Raw genomic sequence first — 20,471 nt, 5'->3', positions numbered from 1 at the left:
CCACTTCCCTGCCGCCTAGTGGGCCTTGGCTTGAGATTCTGATTCTTGGGCCTGAGAGGTGGGGGTAAAAACGCATGCCCGCCTTCCCTTCACCTCAAGTGTGTAGCGTGAGGCTTTGGCCCTTGGGCAGCCAGGCTGAGGAGCTGCCTCTGCAGGGACTGCCCTGTGGTCCTAGACTCTCCACCAGTGGCCCGGGGTGCCTTGAGGGATGGGGCCAAGTGTGTACAGCCTTGCAGGGGTAGGACCAGATGACTCCCCTACGGCCCACACCAGACCCTGGGGCCACAGGCACGTGCTGGGAAAACTTGGGGGGAGGGGCCTGGCGCATGCCGTAGGCCAGGGCAGCTCCTCCAAGCCACCTCATAAAAGCTCAGCAAGGTCATTGGCCTTTCTTGTTGGGCAGGGCCTGCCAAGATGAGCTGGAATGGTACCTGTGTCTCCCTTGGTGTCCTTGGCTCCCTCTCCAAGCCCAAGAGCACTGGACTGATTGTCAAACATTCCATCTGATCCCCTCAGCATTTCCCAGGAACCCAGAGTGGGCCCCGTAGGACCCAGACGTGACCTTTTAAGGGTATTTTCTCTGCCTTGTGCCCACCCAGTTCATCAGCACCTTGCTGAATGGGACATGACATCATCCCTCCCTGAGCCCTCCTGGGACGCTTAGGTGTCCCCGATGAATCCACGCTGCGCTCTGTCCCCCTCCATGGTTTACATCACCCAAGGCACCCTGTCAACACCTGCCAGCCCTAGGGCTGGTTCCTGAGCCCCCAGTTCCAGCGCTGCTGCCTTTGCGTTCTCTGAACCAAATCTGGGCGCAGCGCCATCCAGAGGTCTCTCAGCCAACATCTGAGCCCAAGGTGCACCAACCCCACACCACCATGCCATCCCTTCTCTGACACAGTTCCTGAGCTCCCGGCCTTCAGCCTCTCCCTCTTACACAAAGTGACCAGAACCCGATGGTCTCCAGGAGCTCAGGTCTGGGGTCTAACAGTGCTGATTCCAGGCCCTGCATAGAACCCATTTCCGCCTCTGAAAATGGAGCTAGCACAGCCCTTCTGGCACTGCATATGGAGGTCGGGTGTTGAGTTCTTTGTGCACTACTCGGCACAAATCCCCATAAAAAGGGCTCCCACAATGGCTCTGTCAACACCCAGGGACAGTGTAAGTGGACAGTCATAGCAGGCTGCCACCTGAGGCCCTGGCTGGCCACAGCCAATGTGAGGGACCATCAAGAGGATCTGGCAAGGAACCAGGAGCAGGGTTGTGTTTCAGAACCCAGGAAGTGATTGTGTCTGGCACAGTGTCTGCTTTGGGCCACAGAAGGAAATGCCCTAGAGGGATGCTGAACTCCAAAGCACTGGAGCTGCAAAAAAAAGGGGGCCCTCTGAACAGCTTGCAGGAACCCCAGCCACGGGAAGGGAGGACTGAGAGCTGACCTGGTCTCAGGCTTGGGTTTTGTGTGGAGGCCTTGGAGCGGGCTGTACATGCCTATGGATTAGCAAATAAATGAGCTTTAGCTGGGAGAGTTTTCAGTTGGATACAATGGTTTTTATTTTTACATAGATTTAAATCAACTTTGAAATTTAAAGCTCAACTCCACACTTAACTGTGAGGTTGTATTAACCTCTCTGAATCTGTTTCCTAATTAGTAAAATGACGTATTGGGTTCTCCAGAGAAACGGAACTAATAGAGTATGTGGTGGGCAGGGAGGGAGAGAGAAGAGAGAGAATATAGGGAACTGGCTCACATGATTATGGAGGCTGAGCAGTCTCAAGACGCAGAGCTGGAGGCAGGAGAGCCAAAGGTGTAAGTTCCATTCTGAAAGCCAGCAGACTTGAGAGCCAAGAACTGATGTTTCAGTTTGAGTTTGAAGGCAGGAAAAGAAATGTCCCAGTTCAAACAGTCAAACAGAAGTTCCCTGCTCAGGCCTTTAACTGACTGGATGCGGCCCACTCACATTACGGAGAGCACCCTGCTCCACACAGTTCATAAATTCAAATGTTAATTTTCTCCAGAAACACCACAGCCCAGTGCTGGTTACTCTCCAGACAAGGATAACAAATTGGCAAGGCCCCTATCTATGACACTTTTAAAATCCCCACAACCTTTTCAACATGTTCACTTGTTTTTGCATGCTTGATAGATTCACGATATTACTTTAATGAGAAACATGGCTCTCTGTTGTCCCACGTCCTTACTCCATCACGTGGCAAGGTGTCTGCTACACACACACACACACAAATACTCACAAGGACTGGTCCAGGTCTGTCCTTGCTTCATCACAGCACCTAGCACAGGGCCTAGGTCCTGGTCAGCTGTGGACGAATACACGCGCAACTGATGACTTGTTCTCACTCCAGTATTCTCTTTTCAAGATGTCTAGAGCAACTCACCTTTTTTCAGTCCTTACTTCAGACTAGGAGGGAGAAAGAGCCTGAACAGAAGGTCAAAGTCTAAAGGAGAGGACGGAGAGACCCCGCAGGGCGATGCTGAGAGCGCCAGAGAGGAGCCCGGAGGCCTGGGCATGTATGCGAGGGAGGGCGGAGAGAGCACTGAAGATCCAGTCAGGAGACAGAAGCCTCACCAGTTATTTCAACAGACAGAATTTTATGAATTGTAACTACGTATAAGCTGGCTAACTCGGCAACCGAAAAAGCACGAAGAGAACCCTAAGGCACCTCCGAGGGAGCACCGCAGGGAGCGGCTACCACTCTACAGCTGCGGAAACAAAGGGAAGAGATTGGAATCATCGGTCCCAAGGGTTGGGACCCCTCTCCGCGGAGGGGTCGTCCTGGCTGGAGCCCCCGCAGGGGCGCGATAAAACTGCCTCAGCGAAGACGCGGACGCTCACCCAGACTTCCCCAGAGTTGCACAGCAATGCCCGGAAGAGACGCGGGAGGACCGCAGGCAGGCCGGAAGGAGTGTGTCCCTCCCTCCGCCCGAGGCTCGTCCCTTTCTCTGGCGCCCCTAGCGGCAGAGCCTAGCATGATGGTCCATCCACGCGGGTTTGCAGAGCCCGCCCCGCGCTGCAGGGCTGGCGGGTGTGGACCTGAGAATTGAAAACCTGACACCTGGATCTGGAGGGCGGGGAGGCCTCATGCATCGTGCGTTATTCACAAGATAAATTCCGAAGGCCACAGTTTATTCGGTGCCTCAGGAGCGTCCGGATGTTAATGGGCCAGAATCGAGATCTCGAGCCAGACAGTCCCCCACAGTGCAGGGAAGGCAGAGGCGGACATTTGTCCAGATGTGTGCATAGGGTGAGAACTTGTGGGCTTCTAATTTGTCCTGGGTGATTTCCAGCCCTCTTTTGGGTCTCAGGCAGGCAGAATCACCTGCCCACTACTATGTCAGTATCTGCTAGTGCCAGCACCCAACCCTGGGTGTGCCTGACCCGGGCACGGGCAGCACTTCTAGGAGGTGCTGCCCCTCGAGCGCCCTGTGGGATGAGGCGCCCCCTCGTTCACAGGGCAGAGTGTCCAGCCCAGTGAGACCCTGAGCCCAGCTCCTGCCTGGGGCTCTGTGACGACAGAGCGGGAGGATGCTGCATCTTAAGTTCTGGGATGCTCTCCATTGCTTTACACTTGAAGGACAGCTTGGGTGGGTGTCAAGTTCCTAGGCCATGTGGTTTTGGTTTGGGGCTTTTTTTCCTTGCAGAACTTTGCTGAGCCTGACCCTGACCTCACCATGGGAAAGCCCATGACCTCTGCCCTTTCTCTGGAATGTACCTCTTCAGCCCAGATACCTTAATCATGCTTTCCTTATCCCTGACTTTGAATACTTCACCAAGATATGTGCTGGTGTTTAGCCAGGTGTGGTAGTGTGTGCCTGTGGTCCTAGTGGTTCAGGAGGCTGAGGTGGGAGGATTACTTGAGCCCGGGAGTTCAAGTTCAAGGCTGCAGTGAGCTATAATGAAGCCACTACACTCCTGTCTGGGCAACAGAGCAAGACCCTGTCTATACACACACACACACACACACACACACACACACACATATGCTGGTGTTGATCATTTTATGTTAATTTTCCTGGGATATGATGTTTTTAATTTTTTTTAATTAGGATATAACTTATATAATTAAAGTGCCCAAATTCTAAGCACACTGCTTAACTTTTTACATATGTTTACACTCTTGTAAACCCACCCAGGTCAAGACATGGAAACTTCCAAAGCCTCCCCTCCCAGTCAGTGTCCCCCAGGAAGACATCTATTCTAGCTTTTAGATGGCCACCTGAGTTTGGACTTTGAGTCAGTGGGATCACAACACGTGCACTGCTGGATCTGGCTGCATTTGCACAGCGCCGCGTGTGAGATCTGCCCACGTCGTTCCCTGTGCCTGTAGTTCGCGCTCTCCTGACTGACAAGTACTTTTCCTATTTTGTGTTCTTTCGACTTTGGGCTTCAGCTCTGCACCATGGAGAAATTTTATTCCTATTTCATGTTTGAAGGGCTGCCTCTGTCCTTTTGCTCTTCCTCTTCTTCAGAAGAACCGTCTAGAAGTATCTGCCTTCCACATCTTCTTTTAACAATTGTTCTCTTGTTCTTTACCCACTCTGCACCAAGATCTTGGTGCACTGCATTCGCCTGTTGATCTCTCATTTTCTACTCTTAGATCACTGGTGTGTCTCACTTCAGACCTTCTCACACACAACCCATTTATTACCTCTCAGGGAGGAGTCTGCACACAGCTTAGCTGGGGTCCCTGCCCGCGGCCTCATCAGGTGCAGGCCAGCTGTGACCCAGCTGTGCTCTCTACTGGAGCCCGAGGTCCTGTCTGAGATTGGTGAGGTTGCTGGCGGAGCTCAGTTCCTGAGCTGTAGGGTAGAGCCCTGGATTCCAGGAGACAGTGCCTGGCGAGGCCCTGCGCTGCTCCTGCTCTCTGCTGGGAGCCTGTGACACCTTTCCTACCCTATTCTGTGCCCTGCTAGCTCAGGGTCTCTACTTTGACTTACAATCTCTTCTTTGAACAATAGTATCCTTTCTCTGAGCTCTTTTAATTTTTTTAAAGAGATGTCATTTGTAATTTATCCAGTGTAATATTTTTGCAAGTTAATGTGTCAGGTGTATAGGTTCATGGAAATAGTTCTAAAGGCCACCGCCTTTTCAGTCTCTCAGTTATATAGTTCCCCCACTGAGTACCACCTGCCCAAAATAGAATCCCTCCACCCCTCCCATCAGACAGAGATCTTGATCTCCTTTCCCTGCCACCGTTGAAGAGTTGGTCTTGTCTTCTTGGTCTCTCCGTTCTCTGGTTCAGTCTGGTGACATTTGCTGCCACTCTTTCTGGTTTCAGGCCCTGAGGAAGAGACAGGACCCCAGGGCGACCGTTGGGGAGAGCGCCCAAGGCCGAGCCACGGGGTCAGGTCCTGCGGAAGCATCAGAGCTCGCAGAGGCAAGCTGCGCTGCCGCACCCCAGGCAACTGTCGGGGAAGAGGCGCCACGGAGCAGAGCCAGCCTCGTAGGGCCCCTGGTGGCCCGCCAGGAAGACTATGCGGGAGGGAGCCCTTCGGAGCCGGTGGGTATCAGAAAGCCCCGAGAGTGGCCTACAGCTTGGAGCCCCCAGGGGGGCGCGCGGCGAGTGCCACAGAGCTTTCGGCAGAGGTCAGACGTGGGAAACGCCTGCGCGTGCCGCCAGACCTCTGCACAGCTAGCTCTGAGCGCAGCGCCTGCGCTCCCACCGCGGCGAGGGGCCCTGCGAGAGCGGGACTGCGGGCGCGCGGTCGGGCTCACATGCAAATGGCTGTGGCGCGTTGTGCTGCTCCGAGTGCGGCGGGGCCTTCCCTGCAGCACCGGGGGGTGCAGGGTACCTGGCACAGCCAGCCAGCCCCCTCCGAGGCCTCGGCGGGGGCGCGGCGCGGCTGTCCCTCCCTGCTCCTCGGAAGCCGAGGCCCTGAGCGTCCAAACACCTGCTCAGAAGCGGCCTCCAGCGCCCGAGGTGCGCTCCAGCAAAGCCTTGGCGAAAACCCTGGGCCAGCGCCACCACCAGGCCCCTCGTAGAGCCTTCAGGCAGCAATGGTGTTTAGGGTTATTAAAACAAACAAAAAATGGTTAATCCGCACCAGGCACATTCACTATGTAGCCTTTTACAAAAAAGTGCGCAGACTTGTGCCCCAGGTAACTTATATTTTTCCAGGAACTGCTGTGAGACGCGCCGCCCTGCAGCAGGCCTTCCCCAGTCCCCAGAGCAGGGGCAGCGCCCAGAGTGAGAGGGGCCCGGAGGGGGCGGGCTGCGGGCCACAGGGTCTGAGGAGGGCCCGGGCGGCCGGGACCAGGGGGCGACTCCGGTTCTGGTGGGTGGGGAGAGAGGGGATGCGTCTTTGGAAAGGGGGCAGTGACATCTGGCACGGTGGGAAGGGGCCCGGACTGTGTCCAGTAGGTAGTGGGGAGTTCCAGAGAGCGAAGCGCCTCAAGATCAGACTTGAGTGCTGGGAATACCACTTGCCGGGGAAGAGCAAGTCTTCAGAACACCAACAATGTTCGCTGAGAAAAGGGAAACTTATACTTACACTTTTTCCATCACTCCTTTTAAGTGTTTTCCTTTTTGTATGTGTTTTGTAATTCTATATAATTTGTTACAAATAAAATGCAGCATGTGCTGGGTGTGTACTCAGAAGTGTGTACTGCTGCAGTGTTCAAGGGAGAAGATTGCAGGCAGGAGTTGCTGAGGGTAGGGTGGGTGAGAGCCGCAGGTGCAGGAGCCCAGTTACCTGGGGGTGGGGGTGGCAGGCACACTGGGGAAGGCACACTGGGGACAGACACCACATGGCATGTTTGTGGACACAGACCAGTGAATGGGGCTTTGGCCCTCCACTCTGAGCCCATCAGACCTGCCTGGCATCACTTGAGCCTCTTCAGGTCCTCTAGGGACTTGCCAGCCCTCTGAGCCCCCTGGGGCCTGGACCTTTGGAGTGGGGCAGACCCCTACCAAAGCAAAGCTGCAAGTGACAGAACACTCCTCAGCACTGTCTTGGGCAGCACATGAGGGGGGGGGCTCTGAGGCAGCTCCCAGGATTGGAGGAGGAGCTTCAGGAATCCAAGCAGCTCCAGGTTTTCTGGTTGGGACCAGAGCCCTGTGAGAGACCACGTGGCCTTTCTGTCAGCTCCTGATTCTCATCTCTGTCTCATCTCAAGTCTGTGTGTGGCCTCAGTCTCCAATGCTGACTGGCCTTGTCCTAACACTGTCTCAGCCCAGGGCTGTGGAGGATCTTGAGGACTCTCACTCTCAGCTTCTGGGTAAAACCCTAGAGAGACTGAGCCACACCCCATCCTGTAGGGGGTAGAGTTCCAGAATGATCCGGTGGGAACAGAGGTGGAGGAGCCTTTTCCACCCCAGTTGGAAGGGGGTGCTGTTAACAGACTGCATGAGGAGGGGTCTTGAACAGAGCCAAACAACAGGTCCCCTCAAATGCATCCTGAATCTGTTGGAAAAGCAAAGCCAGCACAGATTTAGTGTGAATAAGTGACAGCTGGGCATCCAAAGCAACACATACTGTGATAGTGAACTGGGAAACGGGAGCCTTGAAGAGGAGGGTCACTTGCCATCTTAGTTCACTGGCATTCACTGGGTCACCTGAGGACATACTTGCATTTGATTTATAGTCTGTTATGGGGTCTAGATGAAACAGCCTTTCCCCACACTTTTACAAGCTTATAAATATCTTATTTTACTTGTGCTTGTCAGGACTTCACATTATTGATAAAACTTTTGACAAAACTCGTTTTTGCTATTATATAAGCAGAGTATATGGTAGAAAATTTGGAAAATGGAGAATAGAAAGAAGGAAGAAATCACACTAGTTTCACACAGCATGGAAGAAATACACTCTTAATTTTCTTCAATAGGAAGTCAAATTGTTCCTGTTCACATTAATTTTAATATCTATACTAAGTTTTTCCCTAATCTTTTTAGAATGGTTTGTATACATATGTCCCTTGGCCCCACAACACTTGAGTGTATACTTCCTGTGCTCAGAGATAATCTCTTAGAAAACAGTGCAGTTATCAAATTCAGGTTCTAGAATGGGGAGACAATGCCTTACCAACGCCCGAACTCCAGTTCCGTCTTCTCTTACTAGTGTCCTTCGTGGCATTGTTCCCTCCGGGCGCGGATCCTGTCGCAGGAGCATATCCTGCCTACTGTGCCAAGTCTCCTCAGGATTCCTTACTGCAGGTCGCTTCTTCAGCCTTCACTCTTCTCCTCAGAGATAGTCTATTCGTTGCAAGGGGAAAATACTAAGTACACAGTGGAAAACCAGGCAACACTGTGACCACAGGATCAAAATTATCACTGGATAGAGAAGAGCCGACGGACACCAGGCATCTCCGAATGGGATACCCCGATGACACCTCACTTTGCAGTGTTCCCGCTGGGAATGCACGAACCTGTCCAGTGACGAGGAGAGGGAAGGAGCTTGAGGAACGCGCAGGTGGCAGGGCAGACGCCAGAGCAAGAGACTTCCAGAGAAGGGAAAGCTTGTTGAGGACCGTCAGAGCTGTTTCCAGGAGCTCCCTGGGCTGAGAATGAGAGGTTTCAAGGGAGACCCAGAGGTGAGAAAACCCCGCCACGACGCAGCGCCCGCGACAGGTGCAGCCAGGTTTCTCAGCCGTGGTGAAACGCCAGAGCATCCGCTTCGCAGAGAAGCCGCAGGACGCAGTGCCCGCGGGAGGTCCCGTCCACACCTCAGCGTCCTCGTGCTCCGGAGGATCCCCGCCTTCCTGCAGGGCTCACAACGGCTTGAGGTCTTGTGAGCTGCGGGCGCCGCCTTCCAGGCGCGAGACCCAGCAAAGACACCGACCCCTCGGAGAGCCTGCCCGCCCCTTGGGCAGCCGAACGCGCAATCCTCCCGCGGCCCAGAGCGTCACCGGAAGTGCCCGCGCCGCGGGGGCGGGGCCGGCGGGGCTTCCGGCACGCCGGGACTGGTGAGCGGCTGGCCAGGCTGGGGCGGGTAATCGCGAGTGTGGCCTGGACAAGGCGTCTTTGCGCCGTCTGCTGTGTGCCGTCCACCCCAGTCCTCTCCTGGCGGCGGGCTGCTGCTGCGGGCGGCTGGAGAGGAGACGGCCCGCGCACCCGCTGTTCGTTTGCGGACCCCTGTGACCGGCCGCGGGGGCTTCTCTCCAGCCGAGAGCGGCAGCGCCTCCTAACCCCAGTCCCTGCCAGGTAGGTATAGCCGTTTAAAAAATCTACTTTTCAGAGGTGGTGGCAGAGGCCGGGGAGGCTTTGGAGGCTGTGGAGGCTTCCGAGGTGGAAGAGGAGGAGGAGGAGACCACAAGCCACAAGGAAAGAAGACGAAGTTTGAATAGCTTCTGTCCCTATGTCTTTCCCTCTTCCATTTGAAAGGACGGACTCTGGGGTTTTTTCTCTGTTACGTGATCAATGACAGAGCCTTCTGAGGACATTCCAAGACAGTATACAGTCCTGTGGTCTACTTGGAAATCCATGTAGATAACATTTCAAGAGCAATACCCTGTTGGTTTTGACTGGATATTCATATAAACTTTTTAAAGAGATGAGTGATAGAGATAACCCTTATCTGTAAGTTTTGAATTTATATTGTTTCATCCCATGTACAAAACCATTTTTTCCTACAAAAAGAAATCTACTTTTCAGAGTAAAAAAATGATATTTTAAATTACATGTCTTAATTGCAAATAATGTGGGACTTAAAAAAATATATTTCCCACTTGTTTTTCTTTTGTGAGTTACCTGTTGATGATCTTTGGCAATTTTTCGTACTTTCTCATTAACATGTAGAGGTCTTTATCAATTAAAGATCTGAATCTTTATGTTGCAAGTATTCTTTTTTGTTTTTGTTATTTAACATTAAATTTTTTTACTTAGTTAAATCTGTTAGGCTTTACGTTTGATGCCAGGCTTGAAAAAATCATTCCTCAATCCTAATTTGCACCATTCAAATCATTTGTTCTTATTTTTGGGGGGTTCTAATTTTTATATCGAAATCCTTATAATTATCAAGAAAATTTTAAAATTCATGGGCATTTGTCTAGACATTAGAGGACTGAAGGTGCTGGGTATGTTTGGCATCGATCTGAGAAGCCCACAGCAGGCAGCTTACGGAGGAGGCTGAGTCCATCTGTGCTCTGCATCTGCTGGGGCCAGGGTTGTGGGGGCAGAAGAGCCTGGGGTATCCCATAGAACACCAGTTTCTGGAGGTGTCTGTTTAGTCAGGATCTTCTTGATTGCTGGTGACAGAAGTGGGCCCAGCTGGGAGAGGCTGTTCCCTCAGGGTCCTCCAGGGCCCATTCTCTAAAGGCATTCTGACCTTACCCTGTACTTTTCCTCTTCCTAGCACTCACCATCATTTTTTTTTCCTTTTCTTCTCTTTATCCTAAGCAGAAATCGTTCCCACTGCTGGCGTTCTGCAAGGTGGAGTGACAAGTGGAGTCCGCAGGTCTGGTCTGTAGACACCAAGGAGAGGGATACCCTGATGGAGACCCCCACAGGTGAGGGGACACATTCACAGTTGGGCCCAGAGGCATTGGGAAAGGAACTTCCTGGGTTTAGGAAAGTGGGCACAGGATAGAAATTTGGGCTCCCCCAAATTCATCTGCCTGGTTGCTGCAGGGATGTAGCTAGGCTGAGGGGCATGACCCCACCCCATCCTCTCCTCAGCAACAGCCTGCTGCACGGCTCCTGCCACCCACTGTCCTCCCTCTTCCTGCTGCATCCCTGCCACCTGTGTCAGGTACTCTTCTGGCCACACACTGTGCGTCTTAATCTCTTCCTTTGGTCCCCCACCTCCTAGCCTGAAGACTTCTAAAGACGAGTATATTGATACCTGGCCTTGCTTGTCTAGGGTCCACCAGTGTCGGCTGCCCTAGGTTCAGAGAAGGTGACCAGACAGTGTTATGAGAGAACGTTCTGGCTAGCCTCCCGCTTTTGGGCCATTTGCCCTCTCAGGCTCCAGGCTCTAGGCTCCCTCTGTCCTGATGATTTAAGGCCACACCTGAAGGTTGTCAAAGCTACAGGCTCATACTTTAAGTTATTATGGTGCTATTATCACATTTTTATATAACTAGTACTAACAAAATGCCATCTTCTCTTAGCCGAGAAATGTGTGCATTTGTAGCTTTTTTACACTCATACTCTGATGATTCTTGTTCAGCAGTGAGACCCTGAGGACGATGTACCTGTGGCTGCCCAGAACATACACACATCTCAACACACCTATGGCTGAGTCTCCCGTGGGGTCAGAGGAACCCCCGTGTCCATGCACAGACACTCATCCTGGGGCGAGGGAGCAGTGAGGAGGGAACAGCCCAGAAGTGCCAAGGGGCTGCTCTTCAATCCCAGGGCTTCCCAGCTGCACCTCTCCCTTGTTTTCTTCCATCATGTTCAGGTCCAGTCCAGACGGTGCTCTTCACAGCCCTGCAGCTTCGGGCTGAATGGTAATTCTGACAAGTGCCAAGATAGAGTGGTAGAAACAAGTTAATCACACTAAAACCACCCGTTTTGAAAAGGAGTACAGGAAAACATACCTTGGCTGCTGCTGCAGAGCATGCACTGTGCCTTCCGAAGCAGGTCAAGGGAGTGGGGTAAACAGTGGATCCGTCAGATATCATGGGCATCTGTTTGATGACAGTGGACTGAGTTTCTTGGGCAGAAGGTCTGGCAGCCCCAGGTTCTGCCTCTGAGAAGATTTCTCTGTCAGGGTTTCTCAAGCTCAGCACCATGGACATTTGGGGCACATGAGTCTTTGCTGAGGGGCTGCCCCGTGCACTGTGGGATGTTCAGCAGCATCCTTGACCTCTGCCCACTAGGTACCAGTAGCACCACCACCAGTTGTGACAGCCAGAAGTGTCTCCAGACATTGTCAAATGTGCCCTTGTAGGGAGCGCAAAAATACCCCCAACAGGACACTGTTTTGTTTGGGGGCCCTTGGGGCCACCCTGAGAGTTTGTCACTGGAAGGAGCCCTTAGTGCAGGGCTGGGCAGTGCAGGGCTGCCTCTTGGTGCCTGGGATCACCTGAGGAGGGACGTAATGCTCAGGACCTGAAGGCTTGACCCAGGAGAGCATGAGCAGTTGTGTGTGGCCCTCCTCTCAATGTGATTTTGAAGACCTTTGAGTCAGTTTCTCGAACCTCTAAGTCTGCCAAACCATAAGACCAGGCTTGGGTTTCCTCAAAGGGGCTTTTGTTCTGAGCACCACACGGAGGCCTCTCCCACCTCCTACTGCTCAGTTGAATACTCTGTGCCAGGGTGTAGGTGGGAAACACCAATGGGAGCCTGTTGCTCTCCTCCATCCTGGGGTGGTGTACCTGCCCCCAGCGCACCCACATGGGCATCTCTGTCATATCTGCACAGTCTAAATTCTTGAGGGGTGCAGTGGAGAATTTAACTGCTTCATTTCAGCAGCCGCAGGTGGTCATAGGCAGAAAAGTTTCCCTCCACGTGCTGACTTGCTTGCCTCGGCAGTCCCTGTCCTCCACTGTGCCACCTCCTAACTAACTGTCCCTGTCTCTCATGAAGGCTGTGATACCAGCCAACATATTCTCATACCCCAATATTTTGCCACCACCTCCCTAAAGCCTCTAAGTGGCCACATGGTCCATCCCTGTGAGCCAATGGAATGAATTTAACCAGCTGCATCACTGCCCAAAAACAAGGGCCATCACTGCCCAACAACAAGGGCCGTCAGTGCTTAGCCTGTACAGGGAGGCCCCCAGCCCAGCCAGCACCACAGTCCTCCAATGGGATGCTGCTTACAACTCTTGGTACTAACTTCTGTCCAGATAAGGACTCTTTATATGCACATAACAGAAGACCTTTGAGTTTGGTGGGTTGTGGGGGTTGTTAAAGATACAGTGTTGTCTCAGGGAATCCAAAGTCAGAGAAAGAAGGTGAAACCAGGACACACCACCAGGTGCTTCTGTTCCTGTGCCTCCTGGAACATCTGCTTCCCTTTCATTCTGTTTTGCTACCAGCCAGTCCCCTGTGCATTGTGCATTCCTGGCCAGCTGGCAAATAAGGCAGTGCCAGAGCTTGTGTTTCTGGCCCCTCTACTCCCAAGACTGGGCACACAGAGGCTAAAGGCTTAGCCTGTTTCTGGAGGCACAGTGAAGGAGTCTATTTGCCCTCCTGCAGCCCCTTGCACACGCCTGTGACCACAGGCCTCAGGGAGCAGGGAGGGAAGCCAGGTAGGAGCCAGACAGGCAAAGTGCCAGGCAGCCACCATACACTGACTTCATGGCCATTGTTCCTCATGTCTGTTGACTCCCAGTGCCCTCTTAAATGCACACACAGCGTTTATGTTGTACTAGAGTTTTTTTATGCCTAAAACCATACCTATCTGACCTCTTTTCCAGCTATGAAAACTGCTTTTCTAACACAGGCCACCAAGCATGCAGCCTCATCTATCGAGCAATTAGCTCGGAGCACAGGGTTGACACCAAAGCAGGAAGCTTCAGAAGGAGAATGCCATAGAGAGGCTGCAGTACAGGGGCTTCCCAGAGCACTAGGGTCTATTGACATTGGTGCAAATGAGGAAACCGGAGAGAGACCCAGAGATGCTCCTTGGTGCCTGGTCACTCATGAGAAAACTGGAGGGCAGAATGGCCCTCAGAACGGTGTACCTGAGTCAGATGTTACTCTGAACACTGGCTCTGTGGCATATGGAAGAGCCCACTGGAAAGGGCGGCCCTATCAGTGCAACACCTGTGACCGGAGCTTCAAGTGCTATTCGGATGTGGTCAAACATCAGAGCATCCACTCTGGGGAGAAGCCCTTTGAGTGCAGTGACTGTGGGAAAGCCTTCATCCACAGCTCGCATGTTGTCAGACACCAGAGGATCCACAATGGGGAGAAGCCTTATGTTTGTAAGGAGTGTGGGAAAGCCTTCAGCCAGAGCTTCAACCTTATTAGACATCAGAGAATTCACACAGGAGAAAAACCTTATGAATGTACTGAATGTGGTAAGTCCTTCAGCCAGAGGTCAGATGCCATCAAGCACCAGAGAATTCACACTGGAGAGAGACTGTATGAATGTAGCGAATGTGGGAAAACCTTTATCCACAGTTCCAACGTTGTTCGGCACCAGAGAATCCACCATGGAGAGAATCCCTATGAATGTAAGGAGTGTGGGAAGGCCTTCAGCCAGAGCTCCAACCTCATCCAGCACCAGAGGGTGCACACCGGGGAGAGGCCCTACGAGTGCAGTGACTGTGGGCGTGCCTTCAGCCGCAGCTCCTTCCTCAGCGAGCACCGCCGGATCCACACTGGGGAGAGGCCCTACGAGTGCAGCGACTGTGGGCGTGCCTTCCGGGCCCTGTCGGGCTTTTTCCGGCATCAGAGGATCCACACGGGCGAGAAGCCGTTCCGCTGCACAGAGTGCGGCAAGGCGTTCCGCCTGAGCTTCCATCTGATCCAGCACCAGCGGGTGCATGGTGCAGAGTGAGCCAGTGTAGGGGGGAATGTGAGTGGAACGCCATGTGAGCAGATTGAGGGGTGGGCGAAGAGGCAGAGGTCTATATTCGTGCCATGTGTGGTACCGAAAATAATAAAGCCGTCTGGGTGATTTAAATTCTTGCCTCTATGAAAGCCTTGGGTCTGTCTGCCCTTGCTCAGGATCAGTCAGAAGAGAAAGGAGTCAAGGGAGAGACAAGCGTTACGGGTGCAAAGACCAGAGCAGGTTTTCCCAAAAAAGAGATTTGAGGTCCGGTCCTGGGCCTGGGTGCCTGCTGCTTACATGTCACCTCAGGCAGTATGTCGCCTCAGGCAGTATCTTGCACCCCTGTCACTCTCATGTGGAGCCTCGCCTGAGCCACCCTCACTCTTCACACGCAGTCAGCTGCAGTGAAACTCGTTTCCATGGCACTTGGTTTTCCCTGAGGTATCATTTACATATGGTGAAGTGCATAGATCTGAAGTGTTCAGTTACGAGTTGTGACGAACGACCTGTTTTGACCTTCAGAACCACCGTCTTGTCCAGACACTATTTCCATCACCCTAAGGAGTCCCATCACTGTCCTATCCACAGAGGCAACCACTACTGTTGTTTCTGTCAATGCAATCCATTTTCCTTGTCCTAGAACTTTCTATAAATAGAACAATAGACTCTTACGTTTGACTTCTTTCCCTCTGCTCAATGTTTTGGAGATTTATCCATGTGTCAGGTTTGTCTCGTTTTAGTTCCATAGCACTTTTTTTTTTTTTTTTTTGAGACAGAGTCTTGCTTTCTTGCCTAGGCTAGAGTGAGTGCCGTGGCGTCAGCCTAGCTCACAGCAACCTCAAACTCCTGGGCTCAAGCAATCCTACTGCCTCAGCCTCCCGAGTTGCTGGGACTACAGGCACGAGCCACCATGCCCGGCTAATTTCATATATATATATATTAGTTGGCCAATTAATTTCTTTCTATTTTTATAGTAGAGACGGGGTCTCGCTCAGGCTGGTTTTGAACTCCTGACCTTGAGCAATCCGCCCGCCTCGGCCTCCCAGAGTGCTAGGATTACAAGCGTGAGCCACCGCGCCCGGCCTGTTCCATAGCACTTTTAAGTCAGGAGTCACTTTTTACTATGTATCAGAGCTATGGGCTACTGTTGGTCTCCATCAATGTGTGTGTTTCTTGTAGCCAGATTATTTTACCACAGCCCTGGACACAGACTAGGCACTCCACAGAAGAATAAGTAAAATATGTAAGGGAGGAACGGAGAAGAGTCCCTAAGACTTGGCTAGAAGGAGAGGAGAGCACTGATTCGCATGTTCTCACGTCATTTCAGAGTGTGCAGCTTGTAGAACTCCGCTCTGCTCTTGGTAGTGCAAGAAAATGGCCAATATGTTCGCACTTTCAACTGATGTTTCCTAGTAACTAGTCCCAGTGCTTTGCCACTGTTCTAGGGGAAATACCTACCATGATGACTGCACCTGAGACTTTACAGGTTAGAGTGTAAGACAAGTAAAGGAATCACAGTGATGCCCAGTAAAAAGTCCAATGATAGAAGTGTATACAAGGAACTATTAATAGCATAGGAGACAGTAGTCAACAGGATGATCTGGGCAAGGGAAAGAAACTTAGAAGAGGCCTGGGGGAGGTGATTTCAGACCTGGCTTCTCAAAATGTTTAGTCAACAGCTGGATTAAATGTTACGTATAATGCAGAGGTCTGGGTCCATTAAAGGAATGCAAAAGAATTTTAAGAATGTTGCCTACCCTTAGGACCTTACAATCTGTAATTGGAGAGGTAAACACAGTATAATATAAAACAATGGTCTATTTGAACTCAGTACTTATGATCTAATATTTTCATCTAAAATATGTTAATTACTAAGAGTATAACTGGTCAATACATCTCTAATCTAATAGAAATAAAAAATGCAATAATTTTAAATGAACAAAAAACTTCTGTCTTTTAAGAAATAACAAAAATAATCAGAAAAAACTGCAAATAAAGAGTAAGATGGTAAAAAGAAATTCAAATATGTCCATAGTCACTCACTGTAAACATAACTGTGTGGAGTTGCTATTTAAAAGACAAAGGTTGCGAGGAGGAATCTGTGACCCAGGACCATATACATGAAGATAGAAAGCACATGGAGTCATGAATCAGCCAAGGGAAGAAGGCCAAAAACTTAGTTGCCCATTGAGGTGAGAAGCAAGCCAATTTGCTCTGCAAAACCCAAGAAGGGCTCAATAACTACAGATAACAGGAGTATGGCGGGTCCTTCCCTGGAAGAAATAATCCCGGAGAAAAGACAAAGTGCTGACCTTTGGGGTTCTCCCAACCTCAAAAGCAACCAGTCTGCTGCTCTGTTGTCAACAAGCCTCACCTGCCCACACACAACTTCCCATTACCTTCTTCACTCTTCTTTATGGATGGAAAGAAACATCGCCAGGTGTTTGGAGAATGCTTCTAACAGGCAAGTAAGAAATCAAACCAAAGAAACAAAATTATGAACTCAAAGGATCTAGAGACTGCAGGAAATGAAGAAAAGGTAAACAAAATTATAACTAGTAACCTCAAAGAGATTGAAAAGGAACTGTATTATTAAGAAATAAAGAAAAGTTTGTGTTTTTTTTAAGAGATTGGGTCTTGCTGTGTCACTCAGGCTGGAGTACAGTGGCATAGTCATAGCTCACTGTAACCTGGCCTCAAACAATCCTGCCTCAGCATCTTGAGTAGCTAGGACTACAGGTATGTACCACCACACTCAGCTAATTTTTAAAAATTTTTGTGTAGAGATAGGATCTTGCTATATCGCCCAGGCTGATCTCAAACTCCTGGCCTCAAGCAATCTTCATGCCTCAGCCTCCCACAGTGCTCAGATTATAAGCATGAGGCACTGCACCTGAGCCAGAATATTGTTTTTAAAAGAACAATTGAAAAATAAAAAAGATATCTTAGAAATGAAACTGTGATAGCCAAAATTGAATTAGTAAGAAGGTTGAAAAGTAAAGTTGAGAATATCTTTTTTCTTTTTTTCTTTTTGAGACAGAGTCTCACTTTGTTGCCCAGGCTAGAGTGAGTGCCGTGGTGTCAGCCTAGCTCACAGCAACCTCCTGGGCTCAAGCAATCTTATTGCCTCAGCCTCCTGAGTAGCTGGGACTACAGGCATGCACCATTTCTATATATGTGTTAGTTGGCCAATTAATTTCTTTCTATTTATAATAGAGACTGGGTCTCGCTCTTGCTCAGGTTGGTTTCGAACTCCTGACCTTGAGTAATCCACCCGCCTCGCCCTCCCAGAGAGCTAGGATTACCGGCGTGAGCCACTGCGCCCCGCCAAGAATATCTTTTTAAAAGAATGAAAAGACAGGAAGGTGGATGATGAGATACAAAGATTAAGACTAACAGGAGGAGTTCCAGTGGGAAAAAGAAAACAGAAAATGGTGGGAATGAAATTATTAGATAATTTTAATTTTCCCCCAAAGTTGAGAGACGTGAATCTCCAGAGTAAAAGCAGCCACCAAAATTCTGCACAAAGAATGAAGATAGACATCAAGGCATGATGTCGTGAAATATCAGACAATCAGTGATTAGAGAAGATCTTAGAACAGGTCACACACAGAGGATAAGGAACACAAATCGTTGAGGGAGGTTCTTAAGAGCAGTACTGGAAGCTAGAAGACAATGGAAGAATACTTTGAAAATGACAAGTGAAAATAATTTGCAACCTAGAATTTTATACTTACCCAAATGGTCAGTCAAGTGTAATGGTACTATGACAGTATTTTTAGATAATACAAACTCACCAAAGTTTTTATCATTACTTTTCATGAAATATTTTTTCAGGAGCCTACTAAAAGAGGAGCTCCAAAACAAGGGAGTAAACTGAGAAAGAGGAAGAAGTGGGATCCAGTAAATGGAATTTAATATAAAAAAAGTGGTGAGGGGGATCTCCACCATGACAGCAAAGGAAACTCCTGGGATGGACAAATAGACTCCATTCGATGGGAGAAACTACAAGATTTGTGGCTGTTTTTCAGAATGGCTTCTTACCCAGGCTGGACTCAAACTCCTGGGCTCAAGTGATCCTTCCACCTCAGCCTCCCAATAACTGGGATTAAAAGTGCTCACCTCCAAGCCCAGTTTGTGGCTGTGACCATTTTTAATTCACCACAGACCACTCTGTAGCCATGTTATTTACTTTCCTTCCTCTTGCAAAATATGCCCCACCTTCTTAACCACTTTGGTGCTACGCCCACCGGCCTCGAAACCTTGCCCACAGCTGGCACTCATAGTCCACATGATAGTTTGTGCTGTGCATTGCCGACGATTCCATTTTGCTCTTGTGTGATGAGGAAAGCTTTAAAGCACTGAAAGCTTGTTTTACTTTATAGGCAGCTTTACTTGTAATGTAAATCAGAATCGGTAACATATACATACATGTTTTCATTACATTATTTTTAAATGTTCACAATTTTATTTTGAAAAATGAAAAATTAGAAAAGTCATATCACAGCTGTTAGCTAAAGTCGATGCTCAGCTGTGCATGTTCATCTGTGGCTGTCAGCTATAGTCGACGCTTGTACTGAAGTGGTTAAGGCATTTAAAAGTCCCTTCCAGGCAGGGTGCAGTGGCTCACGCCTGTAATCCTAGCACTCTGTGAGGCCAAGGCGGACGGATTGCTCGAGGTCAGGAGTTCAAAACCAGCTTGAGCAAGAGCGAGACCCCAACTCTACTATAAATAGAAAGAAATTAATTGGCCACCTAATACATATAGAAAAAATATTAGCTGGGCATGGTGGTGCATGCCTGTAGTCCCAGCTACTCGGGAGGCTGAGGCAGCAGGATTGCTTGAGCTAGGAGTTTGAGGTTGCCCAGGAGTTTGAGGTGAGCTAGGCTGACACCACGGCACTCACTTAGCCTGGGCAACAAAGTGAGACTCTGTCTCAAAAATAAAATAAGTCCCTTCCAATTGCTGTCTCAGGCTCAAAAGCCATTGTTTCATGGTTTTCATCTGCTCTGGATGTAGATGAGATGCCTCTTGAGCTAGAGACCTATAAACCAAAAAAGAAAATTATCTGCCCTTCCCCCAACATAGAATTTTGAGACCAGGGCCAAGGCCAGGCTAAGCACAATGGACTCTCCCATTTGAAAAGAGAGATGGAGACATGTAGCAGACACTAGTCTATAGCAATTTTGTAAGTCAGTCAATAACATGTTGCCAAGTCCTCTTACTTAGGGGGCAGAATTTTTGCCTTTCTTTAGGGCCCCATTTTCCCTGGGAGTGACAGTCTTAGCCATTTTTCTTGCCTCAGATTTTGGCTCTGCCCCTGATCTCTTTTCTCTGTATGAGACATCAAATGGTTCATATTTATAATTGAGTAGCTTTCTCAGCCTGTTTACTGCCTGGAGAAATATGGGAACCCAAAGGCCTCTTTTCATTTTGAACTGGCTCACTCCCTTTTCATTCAAACTGATATAACTCCCTTAAAAATCTTGGGGATTTCCTATGTAGAAGAATATAGTCTACTCCATTAGACCAAAAAAAATGCTTCAAATTTTTTTTCAAGTCATTTTTTCTATTTTGTAAGGTGTGTTAGGATGCTGTGGGACAACATACCTTAGATTTCTTAGAAACTCTTTTGTCTAGCTTAGGGGGGGTTGTACTAGATACTATCTTAAACCTTTCTGGGGCTTTAACAAAAGTTATGGCCACAAACTTGATTCTGTCTTCACCCTGAGGCCATTTATTACTTGAAGAGTCTTATGTTGACTGGAGAAACAGATGTTAAACAGATGTTAAAACCAGTTTGGTTTTACTTACCAAACTAGTACAACTCCTATATATTTCCTCTAACTTCTGCTTGCAAACTGGACAATTCATCCTTTAGGTCATTTCACACTTGCAGACTTTATGCAGTTAGAAGCATTCAACTGACAGTTTCAACACTGTATGTCTGGAGCTCTCCTGGATCTAATGGAAATTAGATCCATTTTCTAATTTCCAAGTTACTGAAGGCACTGTTTTTTTCACCCATTTCTTTTCACTACTACCTATCATAGCCCCCACCGG

At 49.7% G+C, this 20,471-nt stretch overlaps 1 protein-coding gene across 1 annotated transcript; it reads left to right on the top strand.

Annotated features, from left to right (window-relative positions):
* The first annotated feature begins 8,871 nt into the window (after positions 1–8,871).
* Positions 8,872–17,033, top strand: ZNF696 (zinc finger protein 696). The gene is made up of 3 exons (XM_012752915.2): positions 8,872–9,159; positions 10,357–10,463; positions 13,326–17,033. Exons 2-3 carry the CDS (start codon positions 10,448–10,450, stop codon positions 14,411–14,413), a joined length of 1,104 nt encoding a protein of 367 aa, XP_012608369.1. The 5' UTR covers positions 8,872–9,159; positions 10,357–10,447; the 3' UTR covers positions 14,414–17,033.
* Positions 17,034–20,471: the final 3,438 nt, after the last annotated feature.

Source organism: Microcebus murinus, chromosome 7 (genome assembly GCF_040939455.1).
Source record: "Microcebus murinus isolate Inina chromosome 7, M.murinus_Inina_mat1.0, whole genome shotgun sequence".
Classification (NCBI taxonomy): domain Eukaryota; kingdom Metazoa; phylum Chordata; class Mammalia; order Primates; family Cheirogaleidae; genus Microcebus; species Microcebus murinus.
Note: the sequence above shows the minus strand (reverse complement) of the source record. Positions and strands in the feature narration are given on the sequence as shown.